At 40.2% G+C, this 25,210-nt stretch overlaps 3 protein-coding genes and 1 long non-coding RNA gene across 4 annotated transcripts; all 4 read right to left on the bottom strand.

Moving 5' to 3' along the window:
• Window positions 1-2,436: 2,436 nt before the first annotated feature.
• LOC146887070 (uncharacterized) lies at window positions 2,437-6,808 on the bottom strand. Its single transcript, XR_014994457.1, has 2 exons — window positions 6,301-6,808; window positions 2,437-2,661 (listed from the first exon to the last, which is right to left on the bottom strand). It is a non-coding gene; the product is annotated as an uncharacterized LOC146887070 (long non-coding RNA).
• A 6,921-nt stretch (window positions 6,809-13,729) lies between these two features.
• LOC114180662 (uncharacterized) lies at window positions 13,730-15,815 on the bottom strand. The gene has a single exon (XM_085672131.1). It carries the CDS (start codon window positions 15,813-15,815, stop codon window positions 13,737-13,739), a length of 2,079 nt encoding a protein of 692 aa, XP_085528257.1. The 3' UTR covers window positions 13,730-13,736.
• A 51-nt stretch (window positions 15,816-15,866) lies between these two features.
• LOC146887069 (uncharacterized) lies at window positions 15,867-16,556 on the bottom strand. Its single transcript, XM_085672133.1, has one exon. The coding sequence runs from the start codon at window positions 16,554-16,556 to the stop codon at window positions 15,867-15,869; it is 690 nt and encodes a 229-aa protein (XP_085528259.1).
• A 948-nt stretch (window positions 16,557-17,504) lies between these two features.
• LOC146887068 (uncharacterized) lies at window positions 17,505-22,866 on the bottom strand. The gene is made up of 2 exons (XM_085672132.1): window positions 22,252-22,866; window positions 17,505-22,015 (listed from the first exon to the last, which is right to left on the bottom strand). The coding sequence occupies exon 2, from the start codon at window positions 19,416-19,418 to the stop codon at window positions 17,505-17,507; it is 1,914 nt and encodes a 637-aa protein (XP_085528258.1). The 5' UTR covers window positions 19,419-22,015; window positions 22,252-22,866.
• Between the last annotated feature and the right edge of the window lie 2,344 nt (window positions 22,867-25,210).

Raw genomic sequence — 25,210 nt, 5'->3', positions numbered from 1 at the left:
TCCTAATGTAGGTTCCAATATACCAACCATCCAATGCATACTTCTAGAATACAATAACACAAATCCACACATCACAACATGCATCAATCTTATATCCACACATGGATGCTCCACTTTGCCTCATATCAACACATGAAATTAACAACGAATCACTCATGCTCATAGGATAACTTAAAAACATAAACCAAACAATTCATACAACTCATTCATAATCATGAGCTCTCCAATACATTACCTACAATTGTTCCTTTAATCCAGCCCCTTATACCAAACCAAGTTTAACTTGCATACCAAACTTTCATTTATACAATAAACTCCCCCAAAACAATAGTACTTCGGCCTTATTATATCAATATCATATGCATTCATAAATGAACATTCTCAAAGCAGCCTAACTCATGCCCTCACCCAACAAGAACACATTCTTCATTGCCCACTGGGCGTTGCCTGGCGGTGCACCATAAATTCATGTGCAGAAATCAATTTTCCTCACCTGTGAAGAAACCCAAAACCCCAAAGACGCGACCCACTCCTCACATTGCACAGAAAACCAAACACTCATGTTTCCAACATCTATACATGCTCAATTAAAATCATACAAACATGACATCACAACCTTTTTAAACATGAACATCAAACATCATCATCATCAAGGTATTATCACAATAGTGGCATTTCCAACGTTTAATATCAATGAACACCCAAAAAAGGATAAAATAAAATTTGAATGAGAACCAACATTGCCACAACACCAACCAAAATGCATAAAACATCCATCATCCCTTGCGTCGCTTGGTGGGCCAAGAACACCCGCTTGGTGGTTTCTAGATAGAACCCAAAAAATGCGATATAACATAAAATATGAATGGGAAAAGGCACACATGTTCAAGCATACCACTTTAAAACACAAAGTTTAGAAACTAAAACACGTAGTACAACTCCCCTTACCTAGAATTTCCTACTCTAAACACACTCCTAGCGATCCTTCTTGCCCAGAAATTACTTTAGCCTTTGCCTCTACCAACGAGAACTCTTCCTAGCCTCCTAAGCTCTCCTTAGGTCAAGTTTTGTGGCTCTCAAAAGGCTCTCCTACCAGTCTCACGAATTTCCCTTAAAAATTCCACTAATCTTGCCTCCTAATTTAATTTTTCAACCCAAAAAAAATTAATTAAAACAAAAATGGCTTAATTGCCATTCAAGTGACATTAACATTAAAAATAAATAATTAAAGTATCACACTAATGACATACACAATATTTGAACCCAAGACCTCCTAACACAACCAAGTACTCTCAACAACTTGACCTACTACTATTCCTTGTTATAACTTGACAAACTAATTCTTGTAGATATACTTCCAATCCACAATTATTGTAAATAAATATTTATTCATTTATATAACTTTTCTGGGTCTTAAACTAACCAAATTGACTTTCAAAGAAGAAAGGTTTTATGATTAATCTCGACAGAGGTTTCTTACTATATGCAAGAGTGATTTACAATGGGGTGGAGACCTCAATTTATAGGAATGGAGGACTCCAAATTCAAGATGAAAAAAGGAGGGAGAATTCAAATGAATTCACCCATGTGCTTCTAAAGATGTGCTGCACATTGTAGATCAAGTGCCAAGTGGCACTCCCACTTTTCATGGATTTGCAAATGTGCAAAATGAGGAAAGTATGTGCACTCCTAGATCAAGTGATCGACCAAGGATTTTGATTGGGACAATTGAGACCCAATTGAAACCTTAGGTGATATCTCATGATTTAAACTCAAACACAAGCCCAAATGAAATCCTACTATACTAGGCCTAAATACATGGCGTAATGAAATCTAATCTACTTGACCCAAATATAAGGCCCAAGGAAATCTCATATAATTGGCACAAATACAAGGCCGAAATATATCTAATGTATACATTTATTAATCACTAGAGTTGAACCTCTTCAGAGATGATATTGGACCCAATAAAGTTGTTGGAGGTCCAATGTAGCTTAAACCTTTTGTAAGCTTTTGATCCAGGCTCTTGATCCAAGGTCTTGATAGATGGAATATCTAAGTGTAAGTCGTCATCCTCCCTCTTGAGAAGGATATGTCCTCAAGTATACACGATTCTTTATGATAGTCGCCCTTTATTGTGGATCAGGTTGTTACTTCTTTCTCTAGGATCAAAGACCATTTTGCAACAAAAACTAAATAACAATGTAAATGTTATATTTACAAACATCCTAAGAAGAGAAGTCTCCTCAAGACGATAATTAAACAATATGTGACTCCCAATTTTCATACACCTTACATCAAATAAATGATAAAGATCTCTACATATAGGAGCTTTTTTATTGGTTGCAATGTTAGTCATATGTTGTTTGTAACATCCCGTCAGGATATTACGGATTTATAAAAAAAATAAAAAAAGAAATAATTAAATACAGCGCATTTAATAATACCTCATTTTCCCAAAACACGGGAAAATTTATAATTTATTAAATGAACAAGTAAAGTTCATAATCATCCGTTCCAAAAACTAAAAGAACAATGTCATACAATCACCCATCAGGGTTTACAACTGTTTTCAAAAGAAATAAATAAACATAAGAAATTTCCCAAGTTGGACCCCTCTCCGCGACTAAGCTTCACCTGAGCCACCTACATCAACAACATCTGCTCCCGTGTACCGCATACACGATCATCGCCAAACACACGCAGATAGGGTGAGCTTAACAGATAAATCATACACATAAAGCTACAGATATATATAAGCATATAACCATATGTAACTATACATAACTTAAACATCTCACGTTATTCCATTCTATAATTCCTACCATCTGACCCCCAATCAGATTATTTGTGTTCTACATTGTCTAAGGATTACTTCAAGGTGACTTGCTGCCATACCTATCGGCCACAACCGATAGAGCACGTCTGGGAAAACATGCTACGGATCATACACCGTAACGCTAGGTAGAGTTCCCATATACGAACATAGTCTGTATCGTCCCAAGACTACCAAACTCATCAGCCAACAACTGAAGAGGACAATCTATCCGGACCCATCCGTACTGGCCACAACCAACACACTCACACTGGCAACACTCGCCAACCCGAGCCACAACTCCAGGGTTCCTCGTGTTCATCCGCCATCCCAAGCCACAACTCCAGGGTTCCTCGTGTTCATCCGCCATCCCAAGCCACAACTCAAGGGATGCTATTCCGAGCCACAACTCAAGGAATACCACGTGCTTAACCCCTATCCCGAGCCACAACTCAAGGGATACGTTCCGAGCCATAACTCAACGAACACCAGCAATCCCACCTTTAAAGCACCACTGGACGCCTTGTAGATCACAATTACACAACCCAAAATTTCAAGCTGCAGCAGTACAGATCGCCTGGCGGGGGACGCGTGCCGCCAGGCGCTGCTAGCTCTCAGACCGCCTGGTGGGTGTCGCGTACCGTTAGGCGCACAGCGCCTCAAATACTCCCCTTACTCTAGGTACCGCCTGGCGGTATTACTCCCACCGTCAGGCGCTTACGTAATAGTGGCTTCCTATTGGGTGTATATCGCTTGGCGCCATATGCTCTTCCGCCAGGCGTTGCACTAATAGGCACTCACTGTTTTTCCTCTATCGCCTGACGGAATCATTCCCTCTCGTCAGGCGCTGTACCAGTACAACCATCCCCTCTGGTTTATGTTCTCTATCTCAAATTTCTTCCTCAACACTACTAGATTTCTGGTACCAAATATACAACATATACCCATAACACATTATTTCTTAAGAATTAGGCTAACCACAATGTACTCCAACTAATTATGTTCCCAATTCCAACTGTCCCTATTCTAAGACTTTATTTCAAGCAGTATTATGAACCCAAGTTAATCAAATTACTAATACCCATATCATAAAAATTAGTTCAACACCTCAAGCCTTACTTGAGCTCGTTGATTCACAGAAACCTACCCAACATACTTGACCACAATCAAGGTAGAAAAACAGCTCATGACCTATGGATCCTAACCCTAATTCCACCGTACTGAACCAATTCCTTACAGAACAAACCCCTTGCCCCTCAGCATTTGTTTCATCAAATCTGGGGTATAATGTCGGTGCCTGGCGGCAAACCTCGTGCCGCTAGGCGGTGCATACCATTTGGGTATTTCCATATTCTTCCCAGCACCTCTGACTTCACCATTCTTCCTTCTATGCGAATCCCCATCAGTCCCCGCTCATATTCCAACCCAATCAGGACAATTCAGACTTAAATATTGTCGCAACCGGGATTGCGACGGGACGACGAACCAAAAAGAAAACGAGTTTGAAAAGAGATTTGGAGTCGCCACCATAGTTATTCTGGAAAACTATGGAAAACCATAAAAATAAAACAAGTCTGCGAAAAACCAGATTTTGGATCCGGGAGTCGATTACGCGTAGGGAAGGTGTTAGCACCCTACAGCGCCCGCCCAAGGGCGGTACCTTTAATTAAAAATGCGAAGTTGATGTGGTTTACAAAATATTAATTTTCCCCAAAAATAATAAGACAAAAATGCTAAAAAGGAACAAATATATATTTTTTTTAATTTTTTGGGCCCGACAAGGATTGACCTTGGTCCTACGTATTCTCATTAAAAATGAGAAATCAGGGTTACGTAGTTCTTTAAAAGATATTTGAAAAAAAAAACAATTGAGAAAAAGATTTGATTTTTTAGAGGTGAACCTGACAAGGACTAGCCTTGCTCCTACGTATCTCACGGTGGAGAATCAAGGATCACGTAGTTCTTAAAAAAGACTCTTTGATTGAAAATGTTGATATTTTTGTATTTTGAAAATTTTATATTTTTTTGGTGTTTTTGAATTACTTGAAAGTATGTGTCACACGACGCGAGCGGTCGGACAGACACTAAAAGATAAAGAAAACTATTTTCGATATTTTAGAAAATAAGTGTCACACGGTGCGAGCGACCGGACAGACACAATAAAGTGAAAGAATATTTTTTCATTTTTTTCATTTTTCTATTTTTTTGGTAATTTTTAATAATTTTCAAATATTTGGTTTTTTAGGAATAGGAAAAAGTAAAAATGAAAAAAACGAAAATAAATAAATAAAACAAAATAAAACAAAATCAAAATAAATAAATAAATAAACAAAAAGAAATAATTTAATTAAGAAGGATGAAAATGGAAAACAAAATATGGAGATACATGAGTGATTAATAGGAGGTGCATGAAGTTAAAGAGGTGTGTGTATTGAAAGATGGGGTGTAGGGAATAAAGTCTAATATAGGAGTAAAAAGTATGTACAGGGGTGCGAGATTAGTAATTGTGGGGGTGCGCGAGGAAGTGAAATGATGCAGGGACAGCCCAACAAGCAAAAACCAAGGTGAGAGTGCAAGATCGTAAAAAAGGGAGGTGCACGAAGTAAAACAAAAATCTGCCCCAACAAGCAAAGAAAACAAATGGATTTGGAGTGTGAATAATAGAACCAGAGGTGCAAAGAGCACGGTTGGCCCCATTTAAAACAAACAAAAGGGGAGGGTGTCATTAGTGGCATGGGGGTGCACGGAGTAAAGGAGAACCTAAACCCTAATTGCTCAACGAAAACCTCCTCTCCATCTCTCTCGACACCAAGACGCTGCCACTGGCCACCAACCACCAGCACACCATTTCCATCTCTGCCTTGCCGCACCAGGGACGTCGGTGACGACGCTGGTGACGACGGCGTTGACAACGCTGTCCACCACCAAAAAATGCCGATGACCACGCATCTCCTTCTTCTTTCTTCTCCAACGCGCGCGAGACATGGACTGCACTCATCCCCTTCATGGCTTCGAGGTCTCGCCTGCCGGAGACCGCCGTCAGCGGTTCCAGCCGTCGCTGACGTCCACGCCAGCGCCCCCTTCGCCCACATCCTCTTCCGCAGCAGAGAGAGGCACGCGAGGACTCTGCAGCTCGTCACCGTCGTGCAAGCCACCACGATTGGGTCCGCAACCATCACGCGACCACGCTCCTCCGCTTAGAGCTCTGAACCGCCGCCGGCGAGGGTTTCTATTCTCTTTTTAAAACCCCTTTTTTAAAAAGTGGAGGTACGATGAAGGTGTGAGAATGACTAGGATGATGATGGAAGATTCAGTGTAGTAATGCATACAACTGATTCAACAGTAATGTAGTAATGCATACAACATATTCAATGAGCTAAATAAATGACAAGCCAAGCCCAGTATACATGACTATATTATGTTCAATCTCAAGCACGACGCAACTGCATCAGGTTCACATTCAAGTATGCAAATGAAGTGCTTACCTCTCGCAGTCCTCCCTATCAGTGTCTTCGCGACTCAAATGATTCTTCTTTTTTTTCGTTCGCTTTTTCTTTCCCCGTGTTATTCTGCCATCTTCTGTTCTTCTTATCTGATGAAAATCTGTTCGAGCTCCTTTGTGCTAGGAAGTTCCTTTTCTTTTGTTGCTCCGGATATGTTTTGAAATCTTTTCTCTGCTGCCAGTTAGCTCTGTGTCTCTCGCCCCCCTCCCTCTTTTTCTGCTGAGAACCTCCTTTTGTTCACGGTCCAAAGAGGTAAAAGGGTGGGAAGTGGCGGTTGCTTCCCTTGCCCAATCTGCTGAGTGCCATCAGTCCATTCATCCTCCTTCAGTCACCATACAGTTTCCTTTTTTTTGTTTTCACGTCTTCTTTACTCTTTTTTTTCAAATATGTTTTTTCTTTTTACCTTTTTTTTTCTTTTCTCGTTTTCTCTCTTTTTTTTTCTTTCTTTTTTTTTGTTTTGTTTTTCTTTTCACCCTTTTTTTTCGTTTTCTTTTTTTCTTTTCTTTTTTAATCCGTTATTTTTAAATAATAATAATAATAATAATAATAATAGTAATAAAATGAAATGAAATAAAAATAAATATGAAGAAAACTAAAAAACAAAGAAAAAAGAAAAAATAAAGAAAACCAAAATAAAATAAAATAATAAACAAATAAAAATAAAATGAGATAAAAGGACATAATAAAATCAAAGCAAACCAAGATAAGTAAGAAAATAATAATAATAATAATATAAATAAACAAGTAAAAATAATAATAACAAAAAGTAATAAATAAATAAATAGATAAACAAAATGTATATATTATAATCCGGACAAAATTGGGTGTTGACAGCTGCCCCTCTTTACTTAGATTTTACTAGGTAATCTGAAAATTGACTTTTCATTGTTTTATAGTAAAAGATAAGTAAAGATAGATACGCAAATTTTGTTTGGATTTCGAAGAGGAAAATGGTGAATAAAAAGGAATTAAACGGGTGCGATGACCGATTCTATGGAGAGGGTCAAGATTCAGGCCCCAGAAAGATTTGGTGGCTATTACCGAGAAAAGGGTTACAACCCAAAAGAGATTTGGCCAATCCCAAGGAGAGGGTCGAGATGAGGAGAAGTCGATGACCATTTCGATGAAGAGGGTCTCAATGTGACACAGGTATCAATGACTATTACCTTGTAGGGGGTCATGATGTGAAGAAATCAATGACCATTGCTTTGTAGAGGGCCTTGACGTGACACAAAAATCAATGACCGTTACTTTGCAAAGGGTCATGATGTAACCATACGGAGATCAGTGACCATTCCAATGGAGATGGTCTATATCTGGACTCGACCATTCCAAGGAGAGGGTCGTGAGGAAAGGAGGATTTGGACTTGACCAATCCCAAGGAGAGGGTCGCTGTCCAAAAGGAGAACACAAGGATCTGACCATTCCTAAGGAGAGGGTCATAAGGAGAGGAGGATTTGGACTTGACCAATCCCAAGGAGAGGGTCGTGAGGAAAGGAGGATTTGGACTTGACCAATCCCAAGGAGAGGGTCGTTATCTGAAAGGATAACCTGCAGATGATTTCCATGTGCCGGCAAACATTACGTGAATGCCTATCATCGGTGAAGTTTGTGCAAAGCATTTGTCTTGACTGAACTTTGAATCCATTTTTCGAATGATTATGTAACATGATGGAATGCATGAACGCATGGATGCATGGATAAAATTCATGTGAAGCCTCTTTTTTGTTTGTTTGTTTTTTTTTTTTGTTTTTTTTACGATGATGATGTAATATGGATGCATGGATAAAATTCATGTGAAGCCTCTTTTTGTTTGTTTTTTTTTTTTTTTTTTTTGCGATGATGATGTAATATGGATGCATGGATAAAATTCATGTGAAGCCTCTTTTTGTTTGTTTTTTTTTTTTTTGGTTCAAAGATGCTCTTGTTTTGGAATTAATTGTCAACGTTGTCGTCAAATCCAAGACATGTTCAAGTCACGTTCCTGATATTATGTTCAAGCAAAAATAGTGGGGATTGGTGAAAGATCCTGGTGCACATTGCAAAACTATGAGTTTAATACCTTCTCTTTCTTTCTTTCTCTTTTTTTTTTTTTGCACATCATGCAAAACATACTAGCTCGAACTCACGAATGAATGAGGGATAGGAACAAGTTTTGTAAGAGGCTGAACAATTGTTCATGGGCAACATTACCGGTGGTCAGGTTAATACTCAAGAGGAAACATGCAAGGTTTAAAAAAAACTGCCCCAGTTTTATTGCGTTGGACAAGAGCGCAGTTTGATGAGACGGAAAGGATTGCCCCAATTTGAATCTTTTGCTTAACTCACAGGCTGATGGGAAATTTTTCCTCCATTTTCTATCTTTATTACTTTATTTTTTTTTACTCACTCTCCCTCCCTTTTTTTTTATTGCCGATTTGTGTCGTCAACCGCTTACTTTTGTCCACGAGTTAAGCTCATGAGAAGATCAAGACAAACATTCTTCAATCAATGTGGACTTTTCTTGGCTTGTAGCGTGGCTAGGGGTTAAGAGGTTTATGAAAGAAATGGTTAATAAGGCCCAAGTATGAGTTTGCAGGTATTAATTTTGGAACAAGAATCATTTGCGTGACACCCTGTAAGCCTTTCACTTGAAATTTCGTGGTGTTCTATCATCGTTATTTTCATTTTTCTTCCCCTTTTTCACATCCTTCATGTCCTTTGCATTGTTATCACTGTGATTTTCTAACATGCATTTCTAGATTTCTTCTTCATTGATCTGTTTGAACACCTCTTTTGTGTTTCGGGTAACTTGACATGCTGATGATTCTTGTCCAGGGATACTGAAAGAAGCTTTTTTATTTTGGCTCAAAGGGGGTGCAAATGGATATATGATTTTTCTTTTACATTCTGGTAGGGGAAGGAGGCCACACGTCATTCCAAAGTTTGTTCGCCTTATTTTCACATGAACTTAGCTCTAAGCCAAAATTCGGCAGCATCTAACCCATTCTACTTTCATCTTCTTTTCTTCTCCCATATCGCCTTTGTAGGTTTTTCGTTCTAACAAACAATCCTTTTTGTTCTTCCCAACTTGTGGCTTTGGCCTATTGTCAGACAAGGTCAACTAAAAAACCTGCCATAGTACACTCTTCTTTATTTCCTAGGGCAATCCTTTATTTTAGAGGGAAATGAACGAATTGAGGGTTCGAGCAATATGAATGCAGATGCTTTGACAAGAGATGAACGCAAGTTATGCTTAACGTGACAAACCATGGAAAGATTTCCCCTTCTCCCCACTTTTGTATTTTCATTCCCTTTTTTCTCCTCATTTTTTGAAAATGTCGTACACTTGACGACTTTATTAACAACAAATTCCAAAATTGATTTCATTTTTCCTCTTTTTTTTCTTTCTTTTTTTTTTATTATTTTACTTCCACGACACCCTTTAGAAGCGAGCCTGTTCTTAGAGATCATACCTGTGACGCCTCATTGGTATGTATATGGCTTTATTCGTCTTTTATCCTCTCTTTCTTTTTTTTCTTTTTTTTTATCTGTTACTTATTCTCTTTACGAGCTCAACATGACATCAATTGTTTCAAATTTATGGAGAAAACCTAATTGTATTTATTGAACAAAAAACAAAGCAGAGTACAACAAACTTTGGATACAATGTCGGTATCCCCTAGTAGCGTATCCTATCAAGGAATCATCATGCATAAAATTTCTTGACCGCGTCAGAATTGACCGGTAACGGTAACTCCTCCCCATCCATCCTTGTGAGAATTAGTGCCCCACCAGAAAATGCTTTCCTCACCACATATGGGCCTTCATAATTTGGAGTCCACTTGCCCCTGTGATCCTTCTGTATGGGCAAGATCTTCTTCAAGACTAGCTCGCCTTCATGGATCTCTCTAGGGCGCACCCTCTTGTCGAACGCTTTTTTCATTCTTCTTTGGTATAACTGTCCGTGACACACTACTGTTAGCCTCTTCTCCTCAATGAGGTTGAGCTGGTCAAACCGAGCTTGAATCCATTCAGCCTCTTCCAATTGGGTCTCCATTAACACTCGTAGGGATGGAATTTCTACTTCAAAAGGTAGCACTGCCTCCATTCCGTATACCAGAGAGAAAGGTGTTGCCCCAGTCGATGTACGTACTGAAGTACGATACCCATGCAAAGCGAAAGGAAGCATCTCGTGCCAATCTTTATACGTAACCACCATTTTCTGTACGATTTTCTTGATGTTCTTATTAGCAGCCTCGACTGCCCCATTCATTTTTGGACGATAGGGAGAAGAATTATGATGTTGGATTTTAAATCCTTCACACAATTCAGTCATCATTTGATTGTTCAGGTTGGTGGCGTTATCGGTGATTATCTTGTTGGGCAATCCGTACCTGCAAATCAACTCTCTTTTTATGAATTTAGTCACAACTTTTCTTGTCACATTGGCGTAAGAAGCAGCTTCTACCCATTTAGTGAAGTAATCAATTGCAACCAGTATGAAGCGATGTCCGTTCGAGGCTTTTGGCTCTATGGCTCCAATAACATCTATCCCCCACATTGAAAATGGCCATGGTGCAGACATTACGTTTAAAGTAGTGGGCACCATATTGATATTGTCCGCATATTTCTGACACTTCTCACACTTCCTCACGTGCATGCAACAATCACTCTCCATGGTCAACCAAAAGTAACCAGCCCTCAAGATCTTCCTGGCCATTGAGTGCCCATTCATGTGTGTGCCGAAGGTACCTCCATGAACTTCCTCCAATATTGACTTGGCCTCTTTTGCGTCCACGCATCGAAGGAGAACCATGTCGTGGTTTCTCTTGTACAACACATCCCCACTTAAGATAAAACTTGCAGCTAACCTTCTCAATGTCCTTTTATCATTCTCAGATGCTTCTTCGGGGTATTCCCTGGTTTTTAAATAGTGTTTGATATCAAAATACCAAGGCCTACCATCTAATTTTTCTTCAATGAAGCGACAATATGCTGGCTCTTCGTGGCTCTTCATTTGGATCATTGGCAATACCCCATCTTGATTAATCTCGAACATCGATGACAAAGTAGCTAAGGCATCCGCCAACTGGTTATCTTCTCGTGGGATGTGTTGAAATTCAATGGAATCAAAATACTCCACCAACTCCATGATGTAAGCTCTGTAGGGAATCAACTTCGGATCCCTAGTCTCCCATTCCCCCTTTAATTGATGGATAACCAATGCTGAATCTCCGTACACATTCAAAAATTTTGCCTTCAATTCAATTGCAGCTCGGATGCCCATAGCGCAAGCTTCATATTCAGCGATATTATTCGTGCAATTAAAACACAATCTTGCGGTCATTGGAATGTATTGATTCTCTGGAGATATCAGTATTGCCCCTATACCATGTCCCATGATGTTAGAAGCTCCATCGAATAACAACGTCCATGTCTTTCCATTTTGCTCTTCCTGATCACCTTCAAATAAGGCCATGATATCTTCGTCGGGGAATTCAGGCTGCATTGACTGGTAATCGCTAATAGGTTGTTGAGCCAGATATTCAGCCAGAGCGCTACCCTTGAAAGATTTCTGTGTGACATATATAATGTCGTATTCTGACAGTAGCATCTGCCACCGGGCTATCCTTCCAGTCAAAGCGGGTTTTTCAAAAATATACTTGATGGGATCCATCTTGGATATCAACCAGGTAGAATGACTCAACATGTATTGCCTTAGACGATGGGCGGCCCATGCCAATGCGCAACAGGTTCGCTCCAAAAATGAGTATCGTCGTTCGCATTCTGTGAACTTCTTGCTCAGGTAGTATATGGCGTGCTCTTTCTTTCCAGTTTCATCATGCTGACCTAACACGCAACCCATTGACTCGTCCAGTACAGTCAAATACAGAATTAGTGGTCTCCCTGGTCTCGGTGGCCGTAAGACTGGAGGATCTTGTAGATATTGTTTAATTTTGTCGAAAGCAGCCTGACAGTCTTCATTCCACTTGACGGCCTGATTTTTACGCAATAGCTTGAATATTGGTTCACAGGTGGAAGTCAACTGGGAGATGAACCTAGCAATGTAGTTCAGTCTGCCCAAGAAACCTCGCACCTCTTTCTCCGTGTTAGGAGTAGGCATTTCGATTATCGCGCGCATCTTGTCAGGATCAACCTCAATCCCCTTTTGACTGACAATGAAACCCAGCAACTTTCCAGATTTCACACCGAATGTGCATTTAGCCGGGTTTAGCTTAAGCTTGAACTTCCTCAATCTCTCGAACAATTTCTTCAGGTTGAGGATGTGCTCTGCTTCTGACTCGGACTTGGCGATCATATCATCTACATAGACCTCAATTTCTTTGTGCATCATATCATGAAAAAGCGCCACCATGGCCCTTTGATAAGTTGCTCCGGCATTCTTGAGTCCGAAAGACATCACCTTATAGCAAAATGTCCCCCATAATGTGATAAATGTGGTTTTTTCCATATCTTCAGGTGCCATCTTGATCTGATTATATCCCGAGAAGCCGTCCATAAATGAAAATAGTGAGAATCTGGCTGTATTATCCACTAATGTGTCAATGTGAGGCAGTGGGAAATTGTCTTTTGGACTCGCACGGTTCAAATCTCGATAATCAACGCACATCCGAACTTTGCCATCCTTCTTAGGCACTAGTACAATGTTTGCCACCCATTGAGGGTATTTTGCCACAGCTAAAAATCCAGCGTCAAATTGCTTTTGCACTTCTTCTTTGATTTTTAATGACATTTCTGGCTTCATTCTCCTTAGCTTTTGTCTAACTGGAGGACATTCTGGCTTGAGTGGAAGTTTGTGTTGCACTATACCAGTATCCAAACCAAGCATGTCATTGTACGACCAAGCAAACACGTCCCTAAATTCCTTTAGTAAAGCACATAGTTCTCGTTTCACTTCTCTCTTCATACTAGTGCCAATCTTCACTTCTTTCTTCTCATCCTCCTCTCCTAGGTTAAGTGTTTCAACATCCTCTTGATAGGGTTTTATTTCCTTAGATTCTTGTTTCACTAACCTCATTAGTTCAGGGGAGGGTTCCGGATCATCTTCATAATCATCTTCCATATTATCGACAGGGTGCTCAAAATTGGGGATATCGACATTGTTATTTTCAAAACATTCATTGTCATATCTGCATTATTCGAGTTTATAAAAACGATAAACAAACAACAATGAAAAAAGCAAAACAAAAGAACGAAGGTAGCAAACACAAATTGATTATCACGCTAAGCATAAAGAAAAAGGTGTCAACCCGTTAAGTCATGAGTCCTAGAGCTCCGGGTAAAGCAGTAGGATTAATTAAAAAAAATTACATTTTAACCAAATTAAACATCACAGGTAGATCCAAAGTCTCCCAATTGTTGAGTGGTGCATCTGAAGTGCATGGCTGCACAAAAGTTGAGCTTTCCCGTTCATCTTAATCGTTGACAGCTGCTATTTGGCTAGTGTTGATCCATCCGGCACTGTGGAAGCTCTCTTTGATATCGCAGATGCAAATCCTTTTTAACTCGTGCTCTTTTCGGTGCATGCGAGCCAGATCAAGTTCTCTTCTTTCTTCCATCAGCCTCCTCTTGTCTTCTCGAGTAGGTTTGTATCCCAGGCCGTATCTATTCCTTTTCTCAGTGACTTCCAAGGGAAATATCATTCCTTGCTTGTCCTTGCCTAGCCCTTTTCCGTATTCGTATCCCTCTTTTAGCATGATCCTAGCGGTCATAAGGGAGGCACGAGACAATTGTGGGTTCATCGGGTATGGCTCCACATAGGTATTGCCCACAATTTCCAAAGACTGGAAAGCTGTCTCGAGGGCTTCTTCTGCTGCTTCAATATAGCGAGAGGACGACGGTCCGCTTACCAAAATATCTTCCTCTCCTGAAACTATCACTAGTTTATCGCCCATGACATATTTCAACTTTTGGTGCAAGGTTGAAGGCACCACACCCGCCGAGTGAATCCAAGGGCGACCCAACAAGCAACTGTATGCTGGGAGGATATCCATTACTTGAAACGTTACTTGAAAAACACACGGCCCAATTTGGATCGGCAGTTCTACCTCTCCCATCACCTCTCTTTTGCTCCCATCAAAAGCCCTCACGATCATTGCACTTGGTTTCATGTGGATACCCTCACACGGAAGCTTTCCCAATGTTGCTTTTGGCATTACATTCAGGGAAGAACCATTGTCGATTAATACTCGTGCTATGACATGATCCAAGCATTTTACAGAGATATGGAGGGCCTTGTTGTGTCCTCTCCCTTCAGTAGGTATCTCCTCGTTAGTGAAAGTGAGGTAATTGTTAGCAGTGATGTTGCTAACAATTCCCTCAAAACTGTCCAGAGAGATATTCTTCTCCACATGCGCTTCATTGAGTATCTTCATTAGTAGCTTTCTATGTGAGGTTGAATGCATGAGTAAATCCAAGAGAGAGATCCGAGCAGGCATGCGATTCAGCTGCTCGACCACTTTATACTCACTCTGTTGTATGAACTTCAAAAACTCACTAGCCTCTTCATTAGATATTTCTTTCTTGTCGTCTTTTCTCAGTTCTTCATCGGTTTGTATCATCTTCCCCTTCAAGAATTCATTAGCATTTTTGTTCATCATCGGTTCACTACTACTTGTTCCATCTTTCATCAAGATCGGAGGCGTAAATATTCGACCACTCCTAGTCATTCCACCGATGCCCGAAATGTTTTCAACCACTGGCTCACCACTGGTAGGCTGGCCTTCTATTTGTTGTTCCCCACCCGACACACATACATCATATTTCCACGGAACAGCTTTCTCACTCTTATAAGGAAAAGAGGAGGGTGCTTGGATAGTAATAGGTTGCCTTTGTTGCATTGCTAGTGTAGGGGTGGATCTGGTGAAATGAATCACCAATGGCTCTGGCAAGGTCACATCGGGTTTCCCGCCATCTTGTGCAAATACTTCCTCCTCTATACCCTCGCGACATACTTGCACAAAATTTCTGTCGAGCAGATTTTGTAAAACATCCTCGAACTTGGTGCACTTGTCGATAGAATGCTTAGCACCCGGATGGAATCTGCATTTTTCACTCAAGTTATATCCCCCTTTTAACAGACCCAATTTCAGCAATGTCTCAAAAATAAATCGCTTGGAGCTCCGGATTTCATTCACATTCCTTACTAGCTTGTGTTCCCTATCCTCGACGGCATTCGTCGAAGGATTCCCATGTCCTGAAAGAGGATTCGTTTCAACACTAGGTTTGTCTTCGTGAAACTTTACCCACCCTGAGTTGATTAAAGCTTCAACTTTGTGTTTGAGGGCTACACACTTCTCAGTAGAGTGTCCAACCCCCCCTCCGTGATAGTCACATTTAGCATTTGGATCATAATTCTTTGGGAACGGGGGTTGCATAGGCTTCATCGGACAAATTGCAACCAAGCGCTTTTGAAGAAGATGCGGTAACAATTCCGTATACGTCATGGGAATGGGAGTGAACTGAACAAAGTTCTTATCTTGATTCCTCCTCATATTGGTGTTTTGACCTACATTTCGGTTGAAACCTGAGTTAGGCTCGGTTTTCTAAGCATTATTTAGGGCATGTTGCGGTTGATAAAGATTTGACGGTTGATAAAACCCTTGCTGCTGAGGTGGTGTTTGATGAACAGACACCGCATTAGCCACATAAGGAGGTTGGTTCGGGTGTGGTCGATAATTGTGAGTAGGAGCCCGACTTTCCCACACTGGCATCACTGAGGCTGTGTGTGCTTCCACTTCTTTCTTCTTTCCTGGATGGAAACCTGGTTTTTTAGAAGTTGCAGCCGCGAACGGGCCATATGCAATTTTTCCACTCTTTAACCCGATTTCTATCCTTTCACCAATAATAATGATATCAGCGAAATTGGAAGACACATTCCCCAACACGTGCTCATAAAATGGTGATTGTAGTGTGTTTACAAACGTCGCCACCATCTCTTTATCAAGTAGTGGTGGCTCAACCTGAGCAACCAACTCTCTCCACCGTTGCGCATATTCCTTGAAGGACTCAGTATCCTTCTTGGCCATATTTTGCAATTGCAATCTATCCGGCGCGCTATCCGTGTTGTACTTATACTGCTTCACAAAGGCGTCTGCTAAATCCATCCAGGAATGAATTCGAGATGGCTCCAAGTGTGTATACCAATTCAGCGCAACACCAGCCAAACTATCTTGGAAGCAATGTATCAACAACTTGTCATCATAGGCATAAGCAGCCATCTTTCTACCATACATTGTCAGATGGCTCTTAGGGCACGTGGTGCCCTAATACTTTTCAAATTCTGGGACCTTGAACTTATGTGGTATCATCACACCAGGAACCAAGCTTAACCTTGCAACATCACCGAACCCATAGCTTCCACCACCTTCAATGGCTCGAACCCTCTCTTCAAGTATCTCAAGCTTACTTTTAGCCCTATCAATACCGGCGGACACTACTTGGGTTGTGGCGTGCGGCATGACCTTAGCCAAAGCATCTTCGTCAACAGTTATGTTTGGAGTATTTTGTGCCACAGTCACCCTTGGTTCTGCAAATGTGATTGTCTACTTCATTCCCACTCCTGTCGTGGGTGTCGAGGCTAATATCGGCCCTTGAGTATTGATTGGTAGTGTGTTGTTAGTCACAGGAAAAGAAAAGGAAGTCTGCTCTGCCTCCGAATATTCCCCAACAGGTGGGGTGTATCCCGGAGGCAGACCGTACATTGGGAACGAGATTGACATGCCCTGAGTGTTCTGGACTTCATATCGAGGAACTTGAGGGTGAATGTTTTCCTCGATCCTTGCAGAGGAGGCTTCTCCCGAAGTTTTCAGCGATTTTAAGGCCTCTAGGATCTGGCTCACTTGATCCTTCAACTGGTTGATGTCGGCCTTCACAGCTTCATGAGCTTCTTCCCAATCTTCCATGATTCTATGGTTAGCTCGTGTGCGGTAAGAGTGTCGTGGAAATTTTGCCGTTGTATTTGCTTTTGCTCTATTATTTTTATTAAATGAAATGAATTATGAAAAATGAAAAAAATGAAAATGAATGCAAATATTTATCTTAGCCAGAAATTTTAAAGCCGTGAGAACCTTGAGGTAACATATCACAGAAATCAACATGAAACTTAGTCCATCACATATTGTCAAGACAACCCGATCACCCACAAGTCTTTTACATTCATTAGACGAGAAAAGAAAGAAAAACTATTCTCTAGCCCTGGCTATCATGTTCTTCATCTCCCTTATCAATTCCTTACAATGACTAAAGACCGCCTCAATTTCCCTAGGCGGATTGAATATCGGTAGTGCAGCCTCTGCTTCAGCCAATAATCGCGGAACATCTTCAATTGCTCCATTTGCAAGGGAAGCCAGCTGTGAGAAACATCTCCTCCAATGTTCCACGGCCATCTCCTGCTCGACTGAGTATTCATTCATTCGACTTATCACCTCTTCATGTTGCTTTTCCAATTCAGCTCTATGCCAACGTTCTTCATCCATCTTCACCTCATAGGTCGACACCATTTCCCTCATCTGTCGTTCAACCTCACTGATCCTAACTTGAGCGTTGTGCAGCCGCTTTAGTGCTTCAGTCTTCCCTCTCTTAAATTCTTCACACACTTGATCTCTTTGGCGCTTAGATGTTGCTGCTGCATCTCTCTCTCGGTCCCTTGATTTTAACGCGGTGTTGGCTGCAGCCAAATCCTGTTTAACTCTGAAAGCATGATCTCGTTCTTCTCTTTGTTTTCTAAGAATTCCTTCATACGCTTTTGTCACTTCCTCCTTATCACGCCTCAGATCCACATACTCGTGTCGGAGACTTTGGAGCTCAGTAACTAATTTGGCATTTTTGAGTTTCATCTTCTCCATCTCCTCTTTCAACCCCCTCATTTCGTTGGACTCTACAGGTTCTGACCGCTCAGGAGCAGGAGAGTCTGATTTGAAAGGTAACTTGATCGCGTTAACCCTTTCCAGAATCCATCGTTGGTAGGATATCTTCTCGTCAATCACCCATGGCCTTAGGTCTTTTTCTACACGCAGGACCTCACCCCAAGCACTCCTGACTCGGTGAATTAGATCAAGGGAAATTCCTTCTTCATAATAAGTCCAAACGGCAGCCAAGGATTCTGGAGTTGGGGAGCTCTTGATCGGACACCCAAATTGTCGCTGAGCCAAGACAGGGTTATAATTCACGCAGCTTCTAGTGCCTATTAGGGGGACGTTAGGGAAAGTCCCACAAGAAATGACACGTGACTTCGGCAATCCCGGGACACACCATCTAATTCTTCCCCTGTTCAAACTCGCACAGAACTGGGCCCATTCCTTCGCCCCCCGAATTTCGATGCCGCTAGGTGGCAACTCTCTAATAAGACATTCAACATTCAATGTACCTAGACGGATTCGGGATATAAACCACACATACAACATAGGTACACAGCATAACATCTTCTTCCTCTTAAGTGTGTGGCATAGGTTCAAACTCCCATACACATCAGCTAGAATCGCAGTGATTGGACTTTCCGAATGAATCTTGTAGGCAACAAACACATCGAGGGCGGTTTGATCAACAAAATTTTCCATGTTAGGGAAGAGTATGACTCCATAAAGTGTGAGAGCCAACGCATCCATGAACGTCTCCCCTACTTCTTTTTCCGCCAAACGACGCAAATGCCCTTCTAAATACCCTTGAGGGATCCCCTTCGAGTTGCCCTTGGAGGCCATCTTACCCTCCAGCTCGACAGGGTGTACCTTCAAGATTCCAGCCAATGTAGAGATAGATGCATGTTGCTCAGAATGTCTGTAAGGGACTTTATCTCCCACTGACAAGCCCAGAATTTGTTCAAACTCTTCTATTGTTGGTGCCAATTGAAAATCCTGGAAGGTGAAACATCTGAGTGGCGGATCATAATACTGAGCTAGAGCAGTGACGGCCGATGCTTGGACTTCCACATTCAGCAACCTCAATAAGTTCCCATGCCGCTTCTTGAAAGCATTCTTCTGTATAGTCTTCATTTGTTGCAATATTTCCCTTAGACCACTCAAATTTCTGTCTATAACTCTGATAGGCAGCTTCTTCTTCAAGGCATCTGACCCTAAATTTCCCCCGACTCGAAATTCCATGTTAATTTCTCTTGTTTCTCACAAATTTAATCACGACCTTAAAATCTCTGACCTAGAATCAAAAAATGTTATGCCATGTTATGACAGGGTACATGTTATGCATGAACAAATAATCAAAATGCATGTACAATGATGCCATAAAAGAATGTACAACTGCATGACTTTATCGCAAATCGAAATAAAAGGAAGAAGGCGAGATGAGAATTAAGGTAATGCACGTGCCTCCCTTTGTGCCTTAATAGAGGTCTGGCGCCTAATGGTTCTACGCTAAAGTACATGCCTCACCAGGATTGTTTCTTAACGCTTAAAGATCAAGGTCACTAGAGCTATGGCCCACTTCCTGGCATTTCCCACAACAGTTGGTAAACAACAAGATGCGGGAGTACCAACGAAGCAAACAAACTCTAGCTGGGGTTCTCACAACGACCACTTGGGAAGTACATCCACTGTGGCATTGCTACACAATCCCCTCTAATTCTAAGCTAGACAGACCCGGGTGTAGGGCCCCACTCATGTAATGCGCAATGTGTGTGTGTGAAGGGAGAATGATGCATACCCAAATCCCCACCTGCAAAACAGCCAGAAGACTTCCCAGGCAAATATAGAGCATTTCCAAAATATATATCTCAAAATAAACAAAGTAATTCACACACAATAAGAAGCAAATATATACAAGCACATGTAAAGACAAGAATACACAAATGAAAGAAAGGGGGAAAGAAAACATTAGGAAAATCACATCAAGTTTGCACATCTAATTAAATGGTTTGACTCTCTAGCGTCCCCAGTGGAGTCGCCATCTGTCGCAACCGGGATTGCGACGGGACAACGAACCAAAAAGAAAACGAGTTTGAAAAGAGATTTGGAGTCGCCACCATAGTTATTCTGGAAAACTATGGAAAACCATAAAAATAAAACAAGTCTGCGAAAAACCAGATTTTGGATCCGGGAGTCGATTACGCGTAGGGAAGGTGTTAGCACCCTACAGCGCCCGCCCAAGGGCGGTACCTTTAATTAAAAATGCGAAGTTGATGTGGTTTACAAAATATTAATTTTCCCCAAAAATAATAAGACAAAAATGCTAAAAAGGAACAAATATATATTTTTTTTAATTTTTTGGGCCCGACAAGGATTGACCTTGGTCCTACGTATTCTCATTAAAAATGAGAAATCAGGATTACGTAGTTCTTTAAAAGATATTTGAAAAAAAAAACAATTGAGAAAAAGATTTGATTTTTTAGAGGTGAACCTGACAAGGACTGGCCTTGCTCCTACGTATCTCACGGTGGAGAATCAAGGATCACGTAGTTCTTAAAAAAGACTCTTTGATTGAAAATGTTGATATTTTTGTATTTTGAAAATTTTATATTTTTTTGGTGTTTTTGAATTACTTGAAAGTATGTGTCACACGACGCGAGCGGTCGGACAGACACTAAAAGATAAAGAAAACTATTTTCGATATTTTAGAAAATAAGTGTCACACGGTGCGAGCGACCGGACAGACACAATAAAGTGAAAGAATATTTTTTCATTTTTTTCATTTTTCTATTTTTTTGGTAATTTTTAATAATTTTCAAATATTTGGTTTTTTAGGAATAGGAAAAAGTAAAAATGAAAAAAACGAAAATAAATAAATAAAACAAAATAAAACAAAATCAAAATAAATAAATAAATAAACAAAAAGAAATAATTTAATTAAGAAGGATGAAAATGGAAAACAAAATATGGAGATACATGAGTGATTAATAGGAGGTGCATGAAGTTAAAGAGGTGTGTGTATTGAAAGATGGGGTGTAGGGAATAAAGTCTAATATAGGAGTAAAAAGTATGTACAGGGGTGCGAGATTAGTAATTGTGGGGGTGCGCGAGGAAGTGAAATGATGCAGGGACAGCCCAACAAGCAAAAACCAAGGTGAGAGTGCAAGATCGTAAAAAAGGGAGGTGCACGAAGTAAAACAAAAATCTGCCCCAACAAGCAAAGAAAACAAATGGATTTGGAGTGTGAATAATAGAACCAGAGGTGCAAAGAGCACGGTTGGCCCCATTTAAAACAAACAAAAGGGGAGGGTGTCATTAGTGGCATGGGGGTGCACGGAGTAAAGGAGAACCTAAACCCTAATTGCTCAACGAAAACCTCCTCTCCATCTCTCTCGACACCAAGACGCTGCCACTGGCCACCAACCACCAGCACACCATTTCCATCTCTGCCTTGCCGCACCAGGGACGTCGGTGACGACGCTGGTGACGACGGCGTTGACAACGCTGTCCACCACCAAAAAATGCCGATGACCACGCATCTCCTTCTTCTTTCTTCTCCAACGCGCGCGAGACATGGACTGCACTCATCCCCTTCATGGCTTCGAGGTCTCGCCTGCCGGAGACCGCCGTCAGCGGTTCCAGCCGTCGCTGACGTCCACGCCAGCGCCCCCTTCGCCCACATCCTCTTCCGCAGCAGAGAGAGGCACGCGAGGACTCTGCAGCTCGTCACCGTCGTGCAAGCCACCACGATTGGGTCCGCAACCATCACGCGACCACGCTCCTCCGCTTAGAGCTCTGAACCGCCGCCGGCGAGGGTTTCTATTCTCTTTTTAAAACCCCTTTTTTAAAAAGTGGAGGTACGATGAAGGTGTGAGAATGACTAGGATGATGATGGAAGATTCAGTGTAGTAATGCATACAACTGATTCAACAGTAATGTAGTAATGCATACAACATATTCAATGAGCTAAATAAATGACAAGCCAAGCCCAGTATACATGACTATATTATGTTCAATCTCAAGCACGACGCAACTGCATCAGGTTCACATTCAAGTATGCAAATGAAGTGCTTACCTCTCGCAGTCCTCCCTATCAGTGTCTTCGCGACTCAAATGATTCTTCTTTTTTTTCGTTCGCTTTTTCTTTCCCCGTGTTATTCTGCCATCTTCTGTTCTTCTTATCTGATGAAAATCTGTTCGAGCTCCTTTGTGCTAGGAAGTTCCTTTTCTTTTGTTGCTCCGGATATGTTTTGAAATCTTTTCTCTGCTGCCAGTTAGCTCTGTGTCTCTCGCCCCCCTCCCTCTTTTTCTGCTGAGAACCTCCTTTTGTTCACGGTCCAAAGAGGTAAAAGGGTGGGAAGTGGCGGTTGCTTCCCTTGCTCAATCTGCTGAGTGCCATCAGTCCATTCATCCTCCTTCAGTCACCATACAGTTTCCTTTTTTGTGTGATGAGGCAACTGCAGCTCAGCCAGTGCACCCTCAGGGTGCCAAAAAGGGAAAGAGCTAGGCATGCAGGCAATTAAATGCTCCGCCACTTCTTTGTATATTTTTTTTTTGTTTTCTTTATTTTTATTATTATTTTTTTTTGTTTTCACGTCTTCTTTACTCTTTTTTTTTTCAAATATGTTTTTTCTTTTTACCTTTTTTTTCTTTTCTCGTTTTCTCTCTTTTTTTTTCTTTCTTTTTTTTTGTTTTGTTTTTCTTTTCACCCTTTTTTTTCGTTTTCTTTTTTTCTTTTCTTTTTTAATCCGTTTTTTTTTAAATAATAATAATAATAATAATAATAATAGTAATAAAATGAAATGAAATAAAAATAAATATGAAGAAAACTAAAAAACAAAGAAAAAAGAAAAAATAAAGAAAACCAAAATAAAATAAAATAAATAAACAAATAAAAATAAAATGAGATAAAAGGACATAATAAAATCAAAGCAAACCAAGATAAGTAAGAAAATAATAATAATAATAATAATAATAATAATATAAATAAACAAGTAAAAATAATAATAACAAAAAGTAATAAATAAATAAATAGATAAACAAAATGTATATATTATAATCCGGACAAAATTGGGTGTTGACAAATATAATGATCAATTAATCCCACTGCAATTTCACAATATCCAATTTCGAATCATAACTAATGGTATCCCAACATCCAACCCTAGAGTTAATGTACACTGTTCCATCAATTTACGACTTCAATTACACTACAAATCAATAAAACACATGCCATATCACCCCCTAACATTTATCACTAAATTTTCATCCAGTCATACTCACCCCTGAACCCAAAATATACCAAAATCGCTAAAATTAACTCGCGTCGCCTGGCGGTTGTTCATCACCGCTAGGCAGTTCATAATAAAATTTTAGGATTGGTGAAATTAACATGTGTCGCCTAGCGGTCGGGTATGTACCGCCAGGTGGTTCCTACCCAGAAACCCAGAATAGGCGTACTCTGCATGCGCCGCCTGACGGCTATGAACAGCCTGCCAGGCGGTTTCTGGAAAATTTCCAAAACTCAGCATTTTCAATCCAACAATACAGATTCAGCAAAACACACATACTTTCAATCATATAATTATGCAATAAACGATATAAGACGTGCTTAAACTCCCCTAACCTGGATCCTTTAGCTTAAACTTGAACAATTTGGGAAATTCTCCTTTGATCACCCTCCTTCCTTGATTCCTCACTATTCAACACTTCAACTCCCACTCAAACCTCACAACTCTCAGATTTTTCGTGCTCTCTATCTGGGCATATTTTCCAGCTTGCCAAAACCTTAGTTATTAACCTAATTTTGTCTTTTAAAAGGTACCTAAAGCTAGGTGATAAATTCTAAAACGAAAATGGCATTGAATAGGATGTAATGTCCCAGTACTCACCTACGGTTGCCTTTCTAGCCTCCTTTGGCTGCCCACTCACTTAGGGTTTTCTTCCACCTTTCCATATTCAAGCTAAAGCCAAAATACCAAAAATTATAAAGTGTAATGTAAGTTCTCCAAGGCTTGAACCCATAACCCAAGCAATTGCCAAGTCATTATCAACCATTTAACCAAGTCATATTTCATGCTAACAATCATAATTCAATTATAATATTATACCATAACATGATTACATAGATTTAAATAATAAAACAATAACACAAAAGTTAGCATACATAAGACTCGAACCCAAGTTCTCTCACACAATCAAAGTGCTCTCAACCACATGAGCTAGCACTTTTCCACGTCATACCAACCATAATTTAATGTCATAATTATTTCCCCTCCCGCATTTATTAATTAATTATTTATTTAATTAATTAAATTCTACGGGTCTTACATTGTTTCAATATGATCTTGAAGGGGCTTTCTTTCTCAACATAAGGTTTATTGACAACATAAAAGGTTATTTATGTAGAGGGTTTTATCTTAGAAAACTCAACCCTCACTTTTCTTCTTGTTGCTAACTTTCTTTCTAATTTTCTTGTCTATGCTCTATCATTCTAATTTCCTTTCTTAAAATAGCTAGACGACTTTCTCTCTCCATCTTTTTTTTTCTTTTTCATTTTTTAATTGTGTTTGTTTTTGGCCATTTTCCACTTATGGAGGTGATAGAGAACTAATTACAGACTCATATGTCAACCATCAAAGGTGACCTTATCTTGACTTCTAGACAAGTCTTTTCCCCTATAATTATGTTGTATTTGTTAGAACACTCAGAAGACTTGTGACTTCTACTTAGATACTTGGAATATTTTACTTCTTTGGTGAAAAGGTATGGAAAAGTTTCTTTCTTTCCCTTATTTTTCTCTATGTTTCTCTTGAGTTTCATTTGTACTTAATCATTTGTCACTTGAACGAGTGTCAAAGGATGAAGTTCAAACTTCCTCTCCTTGTGTGTGATGGTAATCTCATTACTAAGACCACTATGTATAGGTTCTCTGGCAAATTGCCATGGTATACCCAACAAGATACCATGAAAACTATATTGCATAAAACTTCATATTCATAGTCTCTAATGGAAAGTTGCACCTTCACTTGTTG

This window comes from Vigna unguiculata, chromosome 4 (genome assembly GCF_037176805.1).
Source record: "Vigna unguiculata cultivar grain cowpea cultivar isolate G323 ecotype 2 chromosome 4, ASM3717680v1, whole genome shotgun sequence".
In the NCBI taxonomy this organism is placed as follows: Eukaryota; Viridiplantae; Streptophyta; class Magnoliopsida; order Fabales; family Fabaceae; genus Vigna; species Vigna unguiculata.
The sequence above is the reverse complement of the archived record's forward strand: the minus strand, read 5'-3'. Positions and strand labels throughout refer to the sequence as shown.

Excerpts from the sequence above, each read along its gene's own strand:
- LOC114180662 (XM_085672131.1), bottom strand. The coding sequence starts at position 15,815 with ATGAGGAGGAATCAAGATAAGAACTTTGTTCAGTTCACTCCCATTCCC.
- LOC146887068 (XM_085672132.1), bottom strand. The coding sequence starts at position 19,418 with ATGGAATTTCGAGTCGGGGGAAATTTAGGGTCAGATGCCTTGAAGAAG.
- LOC146887069 (XM_085672133.1), bottom strand. The coding sequence starts at position 16,556 with ATGTATGGTAGAAAGATGGCTGCTTATGCCTATGATGACAAGTTGTTG.